The sequence below is a fragment of the Apis florea genome, unplaced genomic scaffold (genome assembly GCF_048593485.1).
Source record: "Apis florea isolate Af1SG1 unplaced genomic scaffold, ASM4859348v1 contig_3517_pilon, whole genome shotgun sequence".
Taxonomy (NCBI): domain Eukaryota; kingdom Metazoa; phylum Arthropoda; class Insecta; order Hymenoptera; family Apidae; genus Apis; species Apis florea.
This window is the reverse complement of record NW_028256778.1, coordinates 2,099,798-2,117,757: the sequence shown is the minus strand read 5'-3', so window position 1 is coordinate 2,117,757 and position 17,960 is coordinate 2,099,798. Positions and strand designations below refer to the sequence as shown.

At 31.2% G+C, this 17,960-nt stretch overlaps 3 protein-coding genes and 1 long non-coding RNA gene across 7 annotated transcripts in view; 2 read left to right on the top strand and 2 right to left on the bottom strand.

The window, feature by feature from the left end:
* Positions 1–260: 260 nt before the first annotated feature.
* Positions 261–1,416, bottom strand: LOC105736927 (uncharacterized). Its single transcript, XR_001112927.3, has 2 exons — positions 1,093–1,416; positions 261–976 (listed from the first exon to the last, which is right to left on the bottom strand). It is a non-coding gene; the product is annotated as an uncharacterized LOC105736927 (long non-coding RNA).
* On the top strand, positions 1,188–15,789 carry Pten (phosphatase and tensin-like protein). Of its 4 annotated transcripts, XM_086913897.1 has the most exons (12): positions 1,188–1,684; positions 1,934–2,437; positions 2,507–2,723; positions 2,874–3,003; positions 3,102–3,380; positions 3,449–3,594; positions 3,673–3,836; positions 3,923–4,204; positions 4,345–4,531; positions 9,831–9,894; positions 13,743–13,826; positions 13,952–15,789. In XM_086913897.1, exons 2-12 carry the CDS (start codon positions 2,264–2,266, stop codon positions 13,983–13,985), a joined length of 1,761 nt encoding a protein of 586 aa, XP_086770023.1. In that variant the 5' UTR covers positions 1,188–1,684; positions 1,934–2,263; the 3' UTR covers positions 13,986–15,789. The 4 variants fall into 4 exon arrangements, with proteins under 4 accessions (XP_086770023.1, XP_086770024.1, XP_086770022.1 ...); XM_086913898.1 differs by lacking the exon at positions 9,831–9,894; XM_086913896.1 differs by lacking the exons at positions 9,831–9,894; positions 13,743–13,826; positions 13,952–15,789 and having other exon boundaries at positions 4,345–5,312.
* The window catches only part of BicC (protein bicaudal C), a 44,749-nt gene continuing 31,232 nt past the window's right edge, over positions 4,444–17,960 (top strand). The window contains exon 1 of the mRNA XM_086913893.1: positions 4,444–4,531. The gene's annotated coding sequence lies outside the window, so the exon portion shown is untranslated. The remainder of the gene's footprint in view (positions 4,532–17,960) is intronic.
* On the bottom strand, positions 15,436–17,812 carry Mettl14 (methyltransferase like 14). Its single transcript, XM_003698628.4, has 5 exons — positions 17,449–17,812; positions 17,172–17,348; positions 16,776–17,093; positions 16,163–16,545; positions 15,436–16,080 (listed from the first exon to the last, which is right to left on the bottom strand). Exons 1-5 carry the CDS (start codon positions 17,503–17,505, stop codon positions 15,843–15,845), a joined length of 1,173 nt encoding a protein of 390 aa, XP_003698676.1. The 5' UTR covers positions 17,506–17,812; the 3' UTR covers positions 15,436–15,842.

The window sequence follows — 17,960 nt, the reverse complement described above, 5'->3', positions numbered from 1 at the left end:
GCAATTAAAAGAAAATTACAATAAATTTTTTACAATATATTTGATAACAAACTAATAAATGCAAATAAGGTTTAATTTATACTTTGAAAAAATTGGCACGAATGATAATTTTTACAAAAAAAATTGAAAAAACAATCTTTACAATTTAGTACGAATATTTGGTAAAAAAACAAAAGAAAGAACGCATGCGCAAGAAAAAAGGATAGGAATAATATATTTTAAAAAAGAGTAACAAAAGTTTTTATAATAAAAAAAACTTCTACATTGATAAATTCTTAGTGACCTTTTATTCTATTCTCTTTTTTTTTAATTGGGAAGTAATAAAATTGAAAATCCGAAAATAAATGAATTAGTAAATTTTCTAGAGGAAATATACATAAATGTTGCCAACAGTAGTAGTTAGAAGCACAAATAGATGTGATGCAAATGCGTCATTGTGAATGGTGCTTTTAGTGATAAAGGTGGCTGTGGGAGACTTTCCATTTCACATCAGATGTAAACTGTGTTTGTAAAATGGATGTTATAACGAATACTTCTGTTCGTTAATTAAGATTAACTATTTCTTCATTTTTTTAACTGACCTTCGTTAATAATAACGAAGAAATGGAGATAAATAGGAAAACAAGAATATTAGTTCTGATCGAATCCCGGTACGAGCGTCTATAAAATCCTGCGTAGCATCACGACGGTTCGTTCGCAGAGTGAACAACCATTCCGCAACAATCGCGATGCATGATCTTATACGTTAGTGGTGAGTGTTCGTATCGCGTGTGCGTGTTTATCCATGTTGGCAAATTGAGGATGCAACATAGAGATTATGTTGTTCCTCACGGCCGTATTCATGAATATGTGCGTTTATTACATCTGTATAAGTTCTTTATCCAAAAACCACTGTACTTTCGTGATAGAATGTGGTTTGAGTTCATGTTACTACTTTGACACGATGACAAGATTACACCATCAAAACGTGATTCTTCTGTGAACAAAAAAACGAGTTTATATTTTTATTGATCTGATTAAATGAAATTTATTAATTGTAAAGAAATTATACCAACAAATTCTATGGATCAAGGGATTTTTATCGATACTAACTTTATTCTTTAGAAATTCACCGTAACTGGGAGTGCCGCTAGATCGCAGTTGAACATGCTCCGAAAGGATTGGAGTGAATTTTACGTTATATGCGAAAAAAGATTGCTTTTTTATTTTTCAAAAGTAATATGGTATCTCGAACGATTTCTTTAAAATCTTATGCAAATCTTTTATAAACGATATGTGAACATTGAATTAAGAAGAAGACAAACAATGTATCGGTGAAACTGGCATGAAAATGTACAGCGGTGTTAAGTGGCCTCTGTGATGTATTGCGAACGGTGCTTAACCTAACTTTTCATCGACGCTTCTACACGGCGTTTTCTTGCGAGTAATGTTCTTTCTATAGCGAACTTGTAACCAAGTGGTCATAAATCGCGAATGTTAATCGTTTATCATTTCTTTTTTTTTTTTCTTTTTTTATGTATCAAGTGCTATTCTTTTTTACTGTTTCCATATACGATTTTAATTTATCGTAAAACATGAGACTGTGATCGTTATTTTATAAAATTCTGAAAATACTTTGTATTAATTATATTTTTGATTTTATCGAGAATCGTATGAAGATTGAGTATTCACAGTATTTATGCAAGTATGTTTTTTTAAATCATCATTTATCGTTTATATTCAAATCGACATATAGTCGATTGAAACTTTTTTCTTTCTTGTTTTTTCTTTCTTTGATCTTCTTTCATCGTGATTTTCATAAAACTTGCCAGTGCTTGTATAATATATTACTTGATCATTTTTAAGATATAAATCCAATGTATGAATGTACATAAATATGTTATATTTATTATAATTGATGATATATCATCAAATTTTTGTAATTTTTCTCTAGTAATGGTCATGGACAATCTTGTCATTTTATAATCATTTTTATGTGAAAAATTAATTTGAATGATGTGACAAATGTTTCTTTTTGCTTCATATTTCTGAAGCTTCTTTATGATTATTGATCATAAATTAAACTGTTATGTTGAGCACTTATATAGTGTTCATTAGTGTATTGTGTTGTGTATAGTGCTCAGATTGTACAAAGTTTTACTTTTTGTGCAAATTATAATTGTTATATTAACTTGTGATGGTCATGGTGACATTATCAAATTATAACTGTGACATACAATTGCAAAGGAAGATAACTTAATGAGATGGATAATAGAAAGAACACATGCTTTGGGAATTAATGGGTATATGCTTTTCCTGCAGGAGATCTACAGGCAGCAGGCTGAATAATAAAATCTCAGAACATATCTCAGCATCAGTAACACCCCTCCATGTTTGTCTGGAGGAACAAAGAGGACCAGAACTGGGCTCTTGTGACGCCTCGGCTTATAAGCCACAGGTAAATTCTTATTATTTTCATTATAAAATATAATATAAATACAAAAAAATAAAATAATTTTTTGTTCAGGCAAAAAAGTTATTTGAAAAGCAGAAAACAAAAGAAAGGAGTAGTAAAGAAGAAGTGGAAACTGAAATTATTGCAATCAAAACAGGAGATTTGAAATTCAGTCAGCCAAGTATGTCCAATACTATCAGTAATATGAAGATGACTAACCGTATTAAAGGAATGGTGAGCAAACGTCGTAGGCGTTTCACAGAAGATGGTTTTGATCTTGATCTCACATGTATCCTTTTTTTATAGCCATTTATGTTGAAATATATGCAAATATATACAAAAATGGCATATAATATATAATTTTTATATATTATAATTATATATATTATAATATATATAAGTTTATTATATTCCTTAACCATAATTATATTAATAATAGATATAAGAGATAATTTAATAGCAATGGGATTTCCAGCTGAAAAATTAGAAGGAGTATATAGGAATCATATAGATGATGTTGTCAAACTGTTGGAATCTAGACATAAAGATCACTATAAGATTTACAATTTGTAAGCGTTTTAAATATTATTTTATATTTTTCTTTTTGAAAGTTAAAAAATTAAAAACAATAGATTCTAAAATATTTTAAAACAAATATATTTTTCAGATGTTCAGAAAGATCTTATGATTTTAAAAAATTTAAACAAAGAGTAGCTACATATGCATTTGATGATCATAATCCACCAATGTTGGATCAAATTAGACCATTTTGTGAAGATGTACATGAATGGCTTTCTCGGCATCAAGAAAATGTAGCTGTAGTTCATTGTAAAGCGGGTAAAGGTCGAACAGGTGTTATGGTGTGTTGTTACCTTCTTCATATTAAACAATTTCCCACTGCCACAGAAGCCCTTAATTACTATGGAACTAAAAGAACACACGATAGGTAATTATATTACATTTTATTTTTATTGTACATAAATGGTACTCTTATCAATATTGTTTATTATTCAGAAAGGGTGTAACAATACCTTCACAGAGGAGGTATGTGGATTATTATGCTACTCTTGTACAAGAAGGATTAAATTATCAACCTGTTACATTGTTGTTACGAAAAATACAATTGGATCCGGCACCCATTTTCCATGGAGGTCAAGGATGTAAGAAAAACAAAATATTCAAAATATATTCAAAAAATTAGATGCAATGTATGTTTATATATAATTTTTGTATTTTAGATTTACATTGTGTAATATCTGAATCTAAAAAAAAGATATTTAGCTCTGATATAGTGGAAGTACGCAAAGGAATGCATACAATTAGTATCCCTTTAAAACACAGTGTAGCATTGACAGGAGATATACGAGTGGATTTCTTTAACAGACCAAAAATGAAACGAAAGGTATTTATTCTGTTTGAAAATGAGTTAATTAATTGTTTCTAATGATTTAAATAACCAATCTTTTTTTTTTTTTATTTCGTATTTAGGAGAAATTGTTCCATTTTTGGTTCAATACATTTTTTGTACGGGATTATTTATCGCCAGAATATGATAACGGAGAGTTACCAGTTGAGCGTTCAACTAGGGCATTGAGTTGCGATGGTACAACTATGGAATTACCAATGGTTATGTCGCATATGAAATCCCGGGCCGGATCGCTGGCTAGTCTCGGACCTATGCCACCTACTCTTGTTTTAAGTATAGATAAATGGGGTTTGGATGACGCACATAAAGATAAACATCACAAAGTGTATAGTGCTGATTTTAAAGTAAGCACATGTGTATACTTATATATGTATATATGTATATATATACACATATACATATTTGATGCATTAAATGTATCTTTATTATATAAATTGATATAAATTTTGATGAATCTTATTTAATCAATCGAATGTTGTTGTAGGTTAGTTTATTTATGCATCGAATGGGTGGTACTATATCGCAAGCTGTATCAGCGACAACAAATAGAACAGGAGAGGGTATACAAATAGGAATGGGAGGACAAGACACTCCGAGCGAATCAAGTGAAGCGGACAGCAGTGAATGCGATACGACCGGAGATACAACGGGTGATGAAGATGGGGAATCTGGTGAGTCTTCTGCATCTCTGGTGGTGAATCACCATCCTCTTACACACAGCAGTAGCCGTACACACGTTAGTATTCACCAAAGAGCTAGTCTCAGAGAAACTGCAAAGGGTTTACTCTCACGTGGGGATAAAAATAGAAGTAGTCATCGGCAAACCACAAGCAATGTGAAACGTTCTTCAGCTCTTGTACGTTCAGCCACGTTTGATACATAAAAAAATTATATATGTATATATGTATTATTATTATATATGTATATATATGTATAATTTTTTTATTTTATGTACATATTGTGTGTATATATATAAATAGCGCACGCGCGTACTATATATACACATAACGCACACATATGCACGCCCTCACACACAGAGTATTTTGTACTTAATGAGTTGAGTTCTTTGAACTGATATATGATTTTTACAACAAATTTATGTAAAACTAGATCGTGCTACTAGTTTTTCTTTGTTATGCCAGCATGAAAAGTTTCAATAAGTTCTTAAATGCATCAATTTTACCTATGTTTTTTGCTATTGAACATTATGAACGTATATATAAAAAGATTTTGGTTAATCAGTTTTAAGATAAGAGGAGTTAAAACAAATTAATAACAGGAATTAATACTTTGGAAAAATACATTTTTAAATGAGAAAAATATGAATTTTATAATAATTAAAAATACTTATTTTAATATTATTCCTTTAGTAATATATTGGCCGAATAAATTTTTAATATTCTTTTTTAATTCCAAATTTATCTATTAATCAAAATAATAGAGCCTACCTCCACGATATATTAACAAAGTTTTAATTAATATTCAAAACTAAAAGAATTGTAAATTAAGAAACAAACAAAGAAATTAACAAACATTGTATATTTTTGCATAGCAGATACTGTTTGCAAAATATTAAGATGTTCCAGTATTTGATGTTAAAATTTTTTCTTTTTTTCATCTTTTTTTAAAATGGAAATTATTGGTTATTTATTATTAAAAATTATTTTAAAAAAATGAATCTTATAATATTATGATTATTACATATGTTCCATTTATTATATTAGATTTCTCACGTACTTTGTTGATGACTGTTTTTGTAATTGTTCGAAATAGTAAAATTTGATGTATATGTATATATATTGAATAAGAGAAGTCTCTTAGTGGTGAAAAGAAAGTGCCGTCTTTTGCGTTTATGCAATTATGTAATAACGTACTATGTACGAAACTAGTATTTGTTTTGTAATTGTATGACAAAGCCAATTTGTAGAGAATAATTGACTAAAAGTACAGAATAAGAAACGCGACAATTTGTAATTGTAATGTTTTATCGTTTGTATTTGTATTCTTTGTGGCATTATGAAGAAAACGTATGATTCAAATGTATCCTGATTGCCTTACACTTTGTGATGGTCGTAACATTTTGAAAATAGCAAAGTTAATTTGCATAGATTGGAGAGCAATAGTAAAAATTTAATACAACGCATCTACATGTACAGAAAATTTAATCGTTTCGATTTCACAATAGAAATATGTTACACATATATTAACAGGCTGTGCAATGTCTCCAAACTTGATTTCCTTGATATTTAGCAAACATGATTTTCATGTCGATGACAAAGATACATTTCATTTCAATTAAGCTATTGTATTTTATCGTGTAAATTATCACGAATTTTTATTAATATGATACAAAGGTTATATTCGCGTATAAACATTCAGAATCTAATCGAGTAACATTATCTTAAGAATATTAATGTTTTCTCTTATACAAATATGCTATTTCAGACAAGTAATTGTTTATTTCTTTTTATTTCCTGCCTTTTAAATCAATTTTTATTCTATTAGTATTATTAATATTATTACTATAAAATTTGCATCAGGTATATTCAAAAATTTTGGCGAAACCACGTAAAATTCCGTTTTAAAAAAGCGGTCTTAAAACTGATATTTTACGCGTGTTGAGCTAAGCTATAATACAATATGAAAAGAATTTAGAGGAAGTTTTAATATTGATTTTAATTATCTTTTTATTGATTATTCCTTCATCACATTATCAGATATTGTAGAAATGAATAAGTGTATTATTAGATAAAAATAAGTTATCGATAAATAAAGTTAAAAGGTTACTGTTACTCGATACCCTATATACACGAAATTACCTTATTGCGCATATTCCTCTATGAGGGATTTATTCGCTCCGTTTTTATTTCTCGCTTATTAAGCTTTGGAAGGTATATGGATATTTTTCTGGTTCATTTTCGATTACATACATATTCAGGTATTTTATTGTTAAATATAAACAAATCTTTAATCCTTTTGTTTATCATGGAGGGATTAAATTTTTTTTTAAGGATAATATATTTTTTTTTCTTTTTTTACATACTAACAGAGGAACGCAATTAGAAAATATAAAATTTATAAATTATAAATTTAATTTTCTTTTGATTGATCTGCGCATTTAAACATGTGATGAGAAAGAGAGAGAGAGAGAGAGACGAGAGACAGACAGAGAGAGAGAGAGAGAGAGAGAGAAAGTTGTACTATCTTACAATTTAAAAGTGTAACAGTTTATAAAAGTAAGGTTATAGATATTAGAAAAAATTAGGAAAGTTAGAAATGTTTTGATAAAAACTTATATGTGATTGTTATTAATATAATTTCATTAGCGAGGAAAACAATGGAGGTACAAAGTTTCAAACGACATGGAAATTTAATTACGAAACGCGGCTAATGCTGCAATGGTATAATGGTATAAGTAGAAAAATATCTCGAAGCTGTTAATATATGATGAATAGACTTTTATACGTGTTAGTCTTTTGTAAATAAGTAGTAAATATTGTAACGATTGGATAATTCTTGAACCACATAGGGATTGGATATTATTCGGATAATTTTCATTTTTTGAAAATTGTATCACCTTTTGTCGAATAAATCTTTTGTGAAATGTTCACATTATAGATTCTAGTACTTGTAAGTACGTGCTTAATAATTTTCGTGATTTTAACGTGTTATGCATGAGAATGCGAAAGTTAGGAAAGCCTAGCGATTATTATTGTTTAAAATATAAATTTCTATATCCTTTTTCGGTATATATCTAGGAATATGAAATGACATCAAAATCTTACATACATCCTAATTTTACTCTGTTTTTCTTTTTTTTTTTTTTTTTTTTTTTTTTCTTTTTTGTATCGCTGCATGTTGGTAATTCATAATGGGATGTTTGTAATAGTTGAAATTCATAAAACTGATATACATCTCTACTACATATTTTGTAACGATTATTTTGTGATACTATTATACTTATGATTATTAATTATATCGTTGCTTAATTATATCTTATATGTATTCTTATTATTAATCATCATCATCATCATCATCATCATCATCATCATCATCATCATTATTATTATTATTATTATTATTATTATTATTATTATTATTATTATTATTATTATTATTATTATTATCATTATCATTATCATTATTATTATTATCACCATCATCATCATTATCATCATCATCATAATAATAGTAACTACTAAGTTACTGTTATTATTATAATTATTATAATTATTATTATTATTATTATTATTATTATTATTATTATTATTATTATTATTATTATTATTATTATTATTATTATTATTATTATTATTGTTATTGTTGTTGTTGTTGTTGTCGCCGTTAATGTTCTTAGTCTATTATCACAACAACTATTATTATTATCATTATCGTCTTTGTCATCATCATCAACCAATTATTATCGTCATCGACGTATTCATCATCACCATCACCATTTATTATTATTATTTAATATATATTTTCATTACCATAATTTTTAATTATTTTAATTACAAGTGCTACTGCTGTTTTATTGTTATGTTATCACCATCAGAGACACCATTATCATCATCATCATCATTATTATTATTATTATAATTATTAATATTATTATTATTATTTAATAATATTATAATTATTTTTATTTTTATTATTAATAACATCATTATCATCATCACAATCGTCATCATCGTGAATAAAATGTTAGTGGTTATAATTAGTTTTATATTATAAATATATTTCTGTAAAAAATATTTTATGGACAATGTTATACACACGCATTGCAGTTTTAAAATAGTACAATTTTTAGAATACTTTCTTACGTCTTCCGATTTCTTTGTAACGTGCAAAGTTCACTTTCGAATTCTTATGCCAACAAATTTTTTTTTATCTATGCTTATTGGTTCCTGGCCCATTTGTTTTTACCTATGTACTATTTTTTCTTTCTACTGATAAAAAATAAAATGTGTACATGGTTTGTAACGCTTTCTCTTTGTAGTTCCTTATTCACGGGAGGACTGTGAAGAGCTTGGTCCATTTATTTAGACTCAAATATTGTATTCGAATCGTACTCCGGATAATTAATATTTTTGTTAAATTCTTCGTTAAAACAAACAAATTTGTACGTACATCTTTTCTTTTTATTTTTAACGCAGTAACCATTCATAAATTATATTCATTTCATTATCGTTTAATTCGAATTTTTTTTTCATTGACACTGAATTGTGTTGCTACAAATGTAACTTCGAATACAAGATTTGAACTTAATAGATTATATTATTGTTATATAGTGTTCAAGATTCGTATGTTGATCACGACAATTTCTCTATTTTGTTCGCTATGTAGAAGTTGTTATTTTGCATGTTATTTTTCTCTTCCGTTTACACATATTTTAAATAACGGATTTCGAACACTTTCTTCTCTTCTTTTTTTTTTATCGATTCTTAAGAATGCTTTCTCTATTTATAACGAATAGTATCTGCTCCGTATTTTTTTCATTTCGCATGTTGGAATGCAATGTCTTTTCTTTCTTTCTTTCTTCTTTCGTCATCACACTAAAAATCCTTTCTTCTCATAAATTGAAATACGGTGTGAGTACGAGTGCTGGGTGATTTGTTAAGTTGCTTCTAAAATCACTAACATATTTGCCCTACTTCATCATCGGTGGTTTTTATTAGTTTAATTCAAAAAAATGGTGAAACTTGAAAAATCATTTGAAAATGCGTGCGAGCAAGAATAAAAAGAGAAGGGGGAGGGGGAAAGATAGAGAGAGAGAGAGAGAGAGAGAGAGATTTTGCTTGAGAAACAAATGTAAGGAGAAGAAGAGGAAGAGAAATATATTTGATCGTGATCTCATTTTCTCCTCCACCGCACCGCACCGTATTTAGATGTAGAATCACTTCTAAGAGTTGATATTACACTATATATATATTGACCATCTTGTCTCTCTATATGTCTGTTCACCATTAGTGGACATGGACCAGCGTGTTGGACGATACCGCCTTCTCTCAGACGGAGGAATGATAGATGTTTTGTGAGTTCATCGCCAGTCATCCCTCTACATTCTTCGACATTGCTGTCGTTTGCATGCATATTAACACGCGGAGATTTAAGAAACTCGACTTGCCGTGTGTGTCCTTATCATCAAAGACATCCGATCGAAATTATTATATGTGCTCGAGCATCATCCTTTTTCTTTTTTTTTTTTTTTTTTCTCGACGATTCTATGTAACAAAGTGTTGTTGAACGACGCGTATATAATTCCGACAAGCCAAAGAGAACGAGATTTATATCGATACAAAATTTTTTTTTTTTTTTTTTTTTTTTCGAATAACGTTCGTCGCTTTTGATCTCAATTCCCTTAAGAAAAGCGCGCATCACTTTGGCGATGCACACGTACTGCTCTTTTCCCTCCTCGGAATATGTTTCGTCTTAGAATTTATATTATCGATCGAGTATAAGTATAAACGATTTTTTTTTTTTTTTTTTTTTTATAATAGAGAACAAAATTTTATATTTATTATCAACGAGCTGGAAATTCTCTGAAGACAGAGTCACGAAAGTTAGTTTTAGAGATTAGAGACAGGGGCGAAAGGGAAATGATGAGAAAGAGGAATGAAAAAGTGAAACGTGTTGTACATTGTAAAAAAAGAACAGAGGAAACGTATTAACGTAAAAGAGAAGTTCCATGCTCAGTGTACTAAAGGTATATATAGGTACATATAATGCGGCTTGTGTAACGTTTATCTCATTTTGTCGGTGAAATTGTGGATTCTCGCGAATACGAAACAACGGTGTTTGAATGAATACCCGCTTATCGGACTGTATAAGACCGACAAAGAAAGTGTGTTTATATAGATATTATGAATCCAGATGAGGGGGAGAATAATGCTGTAAAAAAGAAAAAAAAAAAAAAAAAGAAAGAAAGAAAGAAAGAAAAAAAAGCAAGATTATTTTCGTAACGTTAATAAATTGTAAGTCAATAAAAGTACAGCAACAAGAAAAACGATAACGACAAGAGCAACATCAGTATAATACGCCAATATTCAAGCAAGAATTGTAACGACGATCGCCGACGACGACCATGTTGTTTGCCCTCCTCCATCCGTTCAATGACGACGACGTTCATCACGTAATTGTACATCAATTTCTTTCTTCCTCTGTAAAACCGATCGAATCGATACATGTTGCATCACTGCTAAAAAAAGAAAAGAATACGTAAAATTATGTTCTTCTGTGACAATCGGTATATATAACTTATAAGCGAAAATCCTTTTTTCAACTGGAAAATAATATTTGTCAAATAATCTCGTTCAAAGGGACTCGATAGAGCGCGAAAGGGAATAAGAGAAGGAGCGAGTGATGTATAATGTATCGTCCCTGAGTCGTCATTATAAATATATACATATGTATAGTTATATCGAGAAATCTGGCCGTGAAAACGTCTCGTTTTTCGATCACGTAAGGCCGCGCATAAAAATCTTTACCCCCCCTTCGGGGGGTAAAGATATTTATGAAAAGTTTGCGACTTGCATTGTGTAAAAAAAAAAAAAAAAAAAGAAAAAAAAGAAAAAAAGAAAAGAAAAGAAAAAAAAAATTAGAAATGTATAACGTTACTCGGCAAATTGCGATCTCTTTCGTAGTCGAGTAGATATTGCACTGGGATGATCGTGAAAATCGATCGCTCACGAATATTTACGATCTTTGTTCGTTTACGTAATTTCACGGTAAAAGCAAGAGAGAAAGAGCGAAAGAGAGAGAAAAAGGGAGGGAAGGAGAACGGGAGAGAGAGAGAGAGAGAGAGAGAGAGAGAGAGAGAGAGGTGTAAATATCGGACTTGAAAGTTATATGCGGTTTCTGCTCTGTTGCGGTCGAAAGAAAAAACAACTGATCACGATGTAACGTTACGATGTTTGCGGTTTAGAAAAAAATTGCGGTCGTAGTAACGTGCAATATAGATTTTTTTTTTTTAAGGAAATTTTATTTCGAACAAAAGAAAGTACCGTTATTTCCTTAGTGCTTGCAAAGTAGGCTGATTCTTTTTTTTAAATAAATGTCCATCTGATCGAGCCAATGAAGATACAAAGAAAGAATTTCGAGAACGCAACAAGTATCGTTTCTGACGCCGTCCTTTTCTAACTCAGCTTGTACGTTGCGATACGATAGTCTGTGTAACTCGGTGCAACTAGATGACAGATGATGATGATGATGGCGGATGATGATCGCCTTCGTGCATCGATTTAATTGACGTTTCTTCTAGTTTCACTGATATTCTTCTCCATTTGTTCATTTATATAACCATAAGCGAGTCTCGTCTTGTATAGAGAGTGATTCGAAATTCATGGCAATTCACGTGCATCGGAGAGACTTTATGATTCGAAGTAAAACGAAAATCAAGAATAATGAAATTGCTTGAAAATTAAAAAATCAAATGAAAAAAAAAATGTATTCTATTTACTTTCACATTCACAAAATAATCTTTTATTAACAGCTCGTATCAGGAATTGGATAATTTCACTTCGAAACATTTTCAAACTTGATTTACTCGGGAAAGGAAAATTTTATTCTCTACTTTCGTTTAATTTGAGCCATAGAGTCTCTCTGAAACCTCGTTTGTACCACGAAATACGAACCACTCTATATAATACAATCCTCGGAATGATAACGCAAATCGAATGAACTGCGCGCGCGCGTGCGCGCGCTACGAGACAAAATTCAAGATCGACCGAGCCCGCATGCGCAATGAAATGATACAGCGAAAGCTTGTTTCCTCCGAACGAGAACGTGTTAGAACGCTTTCTCTCTTTCGCTACTTCGAGCGAGTAGATCATTCGTATAGATTTCAGTCGCGACACCTAAAACTTATGGCGTCTCTTATATCGTCCGTTCGTGCATCTTTTTGTTCGTATCTTGTCGTTCGTTGATATAACGTAACTATCGTCACATTGAAGAAAATGTTTGGTAGAATTAATTACGATAAATATCGCGTAATTTTGATCACGCGGTCTGAGAATCTACCTTTATTCTTGTATGTTCGAGTTTCTTTTCGTCATCGAGACTAAATTTTATGATTGGAATGGAATGATAGAAAGAAAGAAAAAAAATAAAAAGAGAGAGAGAGAGAGAGAGAATGTGCGTGTATATGTGTGCGTGTTTGCTGCGTGCAGCGATGGGAAGAAAAAGCGCGAAAGCGAACGAAAATATATAGTAAGTATACATATTCGCGTTATCGGGTAGCGAGTTTTTGGATTATCTCGAACGAATTAGTAAATTTACCTCGCTCGAGCTATTTTAATCGCACCTATATACAGTTCACCGAACTAAAACGTTGACTCGCTAGCAATCGTTGCGATACCTCAGTTTTTTACCCTCTAAAACTAAGGAAGGAAGGTAAACTTACTAAATACGTTTTTACGTATCGATAATTGTGGCATACGTATGTACCATATCGTTACTTCTCGTAACGTACACGCTTCTCGGACATATTTTTTCTCATACGAAGCTCATGGAATATCGTTTTATAAGTGACCATCTCTTAAAATTAACTTTTATATGATTCATGCGAAATGTTCAAAATATAAATAAGATGCATTATTTTTTTCTGTGATATTGTATACAAATACAACTCTCCAATCGTTTTCGCATCCTCCAATTATCTTCTTTTTTTTTTTTTTTTTTTTTTTTTTAATATCGAATACGGAGAAGGAACTCTCCTCTTCCCTCTCCTGTTCGTCTCCTTATTATTTTTTTTTTTCACATCTTTTTCTTTCTTCTTTTCCTTTTTTTTTTTTTTTTTTTTTTTTTTGAATTTATCCCAAACGAAAACGCGAGTTTTTGTTGTTTTTAACGATGATTTTTGTTTGTTCCTATGAAATACGCTAGGAGACACCATGCATACAATAGGAAATGGGGAAAATCGAGAACCTTGCCAATCGCATTCACAGAAATTAACATTTTTTTACACAGGTACGCATATATATTCATATTCGACGCGACTTTTGAGTGTTTGTATTCCCTTTGTATAATTATTTGTATAATTATATGTGCATAACGTCAAGTTTTCACGAAATTTACCTTGGCTCTGCTTGCAGGGGAGTCGACCTATTTGTGACTTTGAAACTGTAGACCGATGCGATGGAGACAGATCAGAGCTATTGAACTTCACTTCAAAAAAAAAAAAAAAAAAACGGTCCATCCGACTGCAACCTCACATCATTTGCTCACAAATGAAATCGATCAGTATACATATCAACGAGTCTCGCCTGTGCCTGCCAGTTCACTGCTACACGTTGCATATCCATATATCTTAATTGCTGTTGGAATTTCCTACTTTTTGCGACTTTTTTTCTTTCATTCTCTCTCCCTCTCTCTCTCTCTCTTTCTTTCTCTTACGATTCTATCACTCGTAAGATGTTTCTTTAGTATCGAACGTTTATGATCTTTTGAAAAGATAGAGAAAAAGATGATCGTCTCCGGTGAATTCATTTGAGATTTATGGAAAATTGTGCGAAGAAGAAACGAGTGATTCGATTTTTAATGACGGTTTAATGCCATTGCCATTTTGCAATTTATGCTTTCAACGACCGATGCTGTATTATTTGATTGATTTTAATTTATAAATATTCGTTTCTAGTTATATGTTGACGACACATTTTCGTCATTCATATTTTTATTCGTATCAATAACGATTGTTGTCTTTAAGTAGCGTGTTATTTTCTTCTTTTGGTAATTTTAATTTCGAACGATAAGTTTGTATCCCGCAAAGTCTTTCCTTCTTTTTCTCTCACAAATTTTCATCAAATTGATCAGAATCAATAACCGGTTTATCGATTTAAATTTTTGTAAAAATAGATAAGAAGATATTCGGTCTTCGAAAGTTGGTATTAACATTTCAAATATTTTGTATTATTTATTATTGACAAGATAACTTGATTTTCTTTTTTTTTTTTATTATTATATCCACCGAATATATATGTTTACGAATTACGAAATTTTCAAGGATGTGTGTGAACGTTGCTCGTCATAACATGTATGTAAAAATCTACGTACGTAACAACTTGAAAGCTTCGTAGATGAGGCATGATCGGTTCCTCCTCGTTTAAAGTCTAAAGCGAGTGTGTACAGTGTTTTAGATACGAGGAATGATGAAAGATGATTCGCGAACCATCCATTGAACGTATTCTATACTACTCGAAGCTTTACTGGGGCCAAGAAATTTGTTCGTAAGTTTCCGCGGATCATACGAAAGCTGTAAATCGTAGCTGTAATCGTGTATAAGTTGTATTTATAGAAATTTTAATATTTTCAAGACACAAAGTACAAAGTAACACGACCGGATCTCAAAACCGTTTCGAAATAACCGCGTTTGCTTTTTAAGAATGCGTATACTTAAGATATTTTATATTGTCGTTGTTAAGCAATTAGTCAAAATTAATAAGCGTTTGCGACAAATTGTGTTTCGTCGATCTTTTCTAACATTTTTGCGAAAAAAAAAAAAAGGTAATCGATCGGTGTATCCTTTAAGCGATCTATAGACGCGCAAATAGACGTAAAGATTGAATCAATATTCTCTTGATTATCCATTCGACTGAACTTTATTTCAACTTATTATGTTGTATGTCCGCGTCACGAAATATTCCAAAATGCTATTCCGAATTGAAAAATTGAAAAACGGGAGTGCGATCGTTTAATTTCGATACGATTGTGCAACTATACATATTTACACGTAATTGGAAAGAATTGAAGAATATTTCGTAACGCGGTGTATTTTCAAAACAAATTATTATATTATCACAATATGTAAGAAAGAATATCGTAGATTACAAAAGTACAAGTTCTCTTGATGTGGTTCTCTCCGTAATTTTTTTTTTTTTTTTTTTTTCTTCCAACGAAAAAAATATCGGATTGCCAATATAATGTTTGATGTATACAGATGAATTATCATTGATTGAAGAAAGGAGTTGAAACATCAGCGCGGCCGTTTTACCTTCCTCTGCCTCGTCCTCGATTGAAACCGCCTCTACCTCGACCCGCAACTTTTCCCTTAGGCGGTGGTGACTTTGGCCTGAGAGCCTCGATACGTTCGGTGCAACCGGTGGTGATTTGCCCATTGGCAAAATAACTGCTGTAAAGATCTGCGTTGAAATTCGTGTTAGTTAGCTCGGGTCCAACAGTGAGCCATCCTGGTCGAATAGTTGTGTCTCGACCGAACAGGTGCAATCTATGTAAAACGTGAAAAATTTTGATGATATCGCTTTTTATCATGCGTGTATATCTCAATATTATATTATCGATCTTCTCACCGTCTCCTACCAAGACAAAAGTGTTCTATTATATGAAAAATCTCGACAGGTTTCTCTATAGAACCGTACTCTGGCTCCTCTGAAATGATCAGATCGATGTCGACATTGGCATGAATGAAATCTCCGTCTGTGGATCGTCTAACCGTTCCCTTGATACCCATCAGACAATGTTCTTTGGTTCTTTGAAGAACCGCTTTGCTGTCCAGATTTTTACTGTGCCCTGGATTATTGATATTGGTTCGGATCCAACATATATCTTCGCATCGTCTGAAACCCCATTTTCGAAGACAAAAACGTCCCATGTCTAATCCATCGCTACTGCCGCACCAGAGAAATACGAAACTTCGATTAGCCGCCACTTCGCCGATATCTAATTCCATTATCTACAAATGTCGATTGTTTTTAATACAAGCATATTTACAGAACAATTCATTAAATACCAATTAATTAAAATGTCCTAGAACATCCGAGAAATTTAAGCCACTTTTTTGTTTTGATATTAAAATTAAAAATTAATAATTCTAGATTTCTACAAAGTTCGTGTAAATCTTCTGATTTTATTTAAAAGGCAAATGGTAGAATTATTTTGCGATAAAGTACGATCTTTATTAACCTGGTCCCAATTCCAAAGTTGTACGTTTGTAGCGCCACAGGTGCGTTGATATTCTTCCAACGGAGGCTCAATCAAAATTACGTCAAATTTGCAATTCAATTCTTTCAAATTGTACGAGAGCAAATCAGTTTTAAGATACATGGGTGGTGTTGCAGTTTCCGCGATTAAATCGTCCTTTAACTTAATCAATTCCCGCAATTTCGGATATTCTTCGAATCTATCCGCCAAACCGACATCCCTGATAAAATTCTGCGGTCTTTGACCCGTGTCGATGAAGTGTTGACAGTAATCATTATGCGGATTCGACGATTGTGTTCCCTTAAATAATAAACTAATATGTGAATGAGAAACTTTCGATTCGTTCGAAAAGTTCGATATAAACGGAGATTTGCCTACCTTTAAAAACGTCGACGAGTCTTTGTAAACGATTTCATCGGTCGTAATCACCTCGCTTTTCGAATCTTTTACTCCATTTTCCGACTTTTCCGCCACCGATTTTAATTTCTTCTTTTGCGTATCATTGACATCCGTTCCGAGAATTTGTCGTAACTCGTCAACACTCGAAACACCTAGCTAAGTAGAAGTAGAAACAAATTCGTATCCTTTATAAACTCTTTTTAATTCGAATGACCATAACCTCAACAACGCAAAATCAGGTTGGAATCGTTCTCACCGTCTGAGCAAGTAATTTCTTGCGTTTTTGCGAACGTTCACGTAACGTCTGAAGCATTTTTCGTATAAATTCTTTGGAATTGTTTGCAAAATTTTAGGTTATCGTTCATTTCCGTTTATATATATTATATTATTTATCATTTTGATAAATCGAAAAATGAAAAGAGAAATTACTAAAATATAATTTTTTAAATTCTTTTCTATCATATAATTTATAGTCTTAGATTGAGAGAAGATTGTAAAATTTGATATTATTGATAAACGATACGTGACACAACTCTTCAAACTAAAAACAAAATATATCTATATTCGCACGCCATCTTGTAGCAAAATCAATTTCCATTGCTGGATCGAGCTACAATGGCGCATAAGTGACCTCTTGCGGAAAATTATACAACGAGCAATGTAGTTATTTCGCGGCTGATCAAAATTTAAAATTATTCGTACGAAAAAGAAACAGATATATATATTTATTTATCCCCCCAAAAAATCGTATATAAAAAAGTGTTGCAC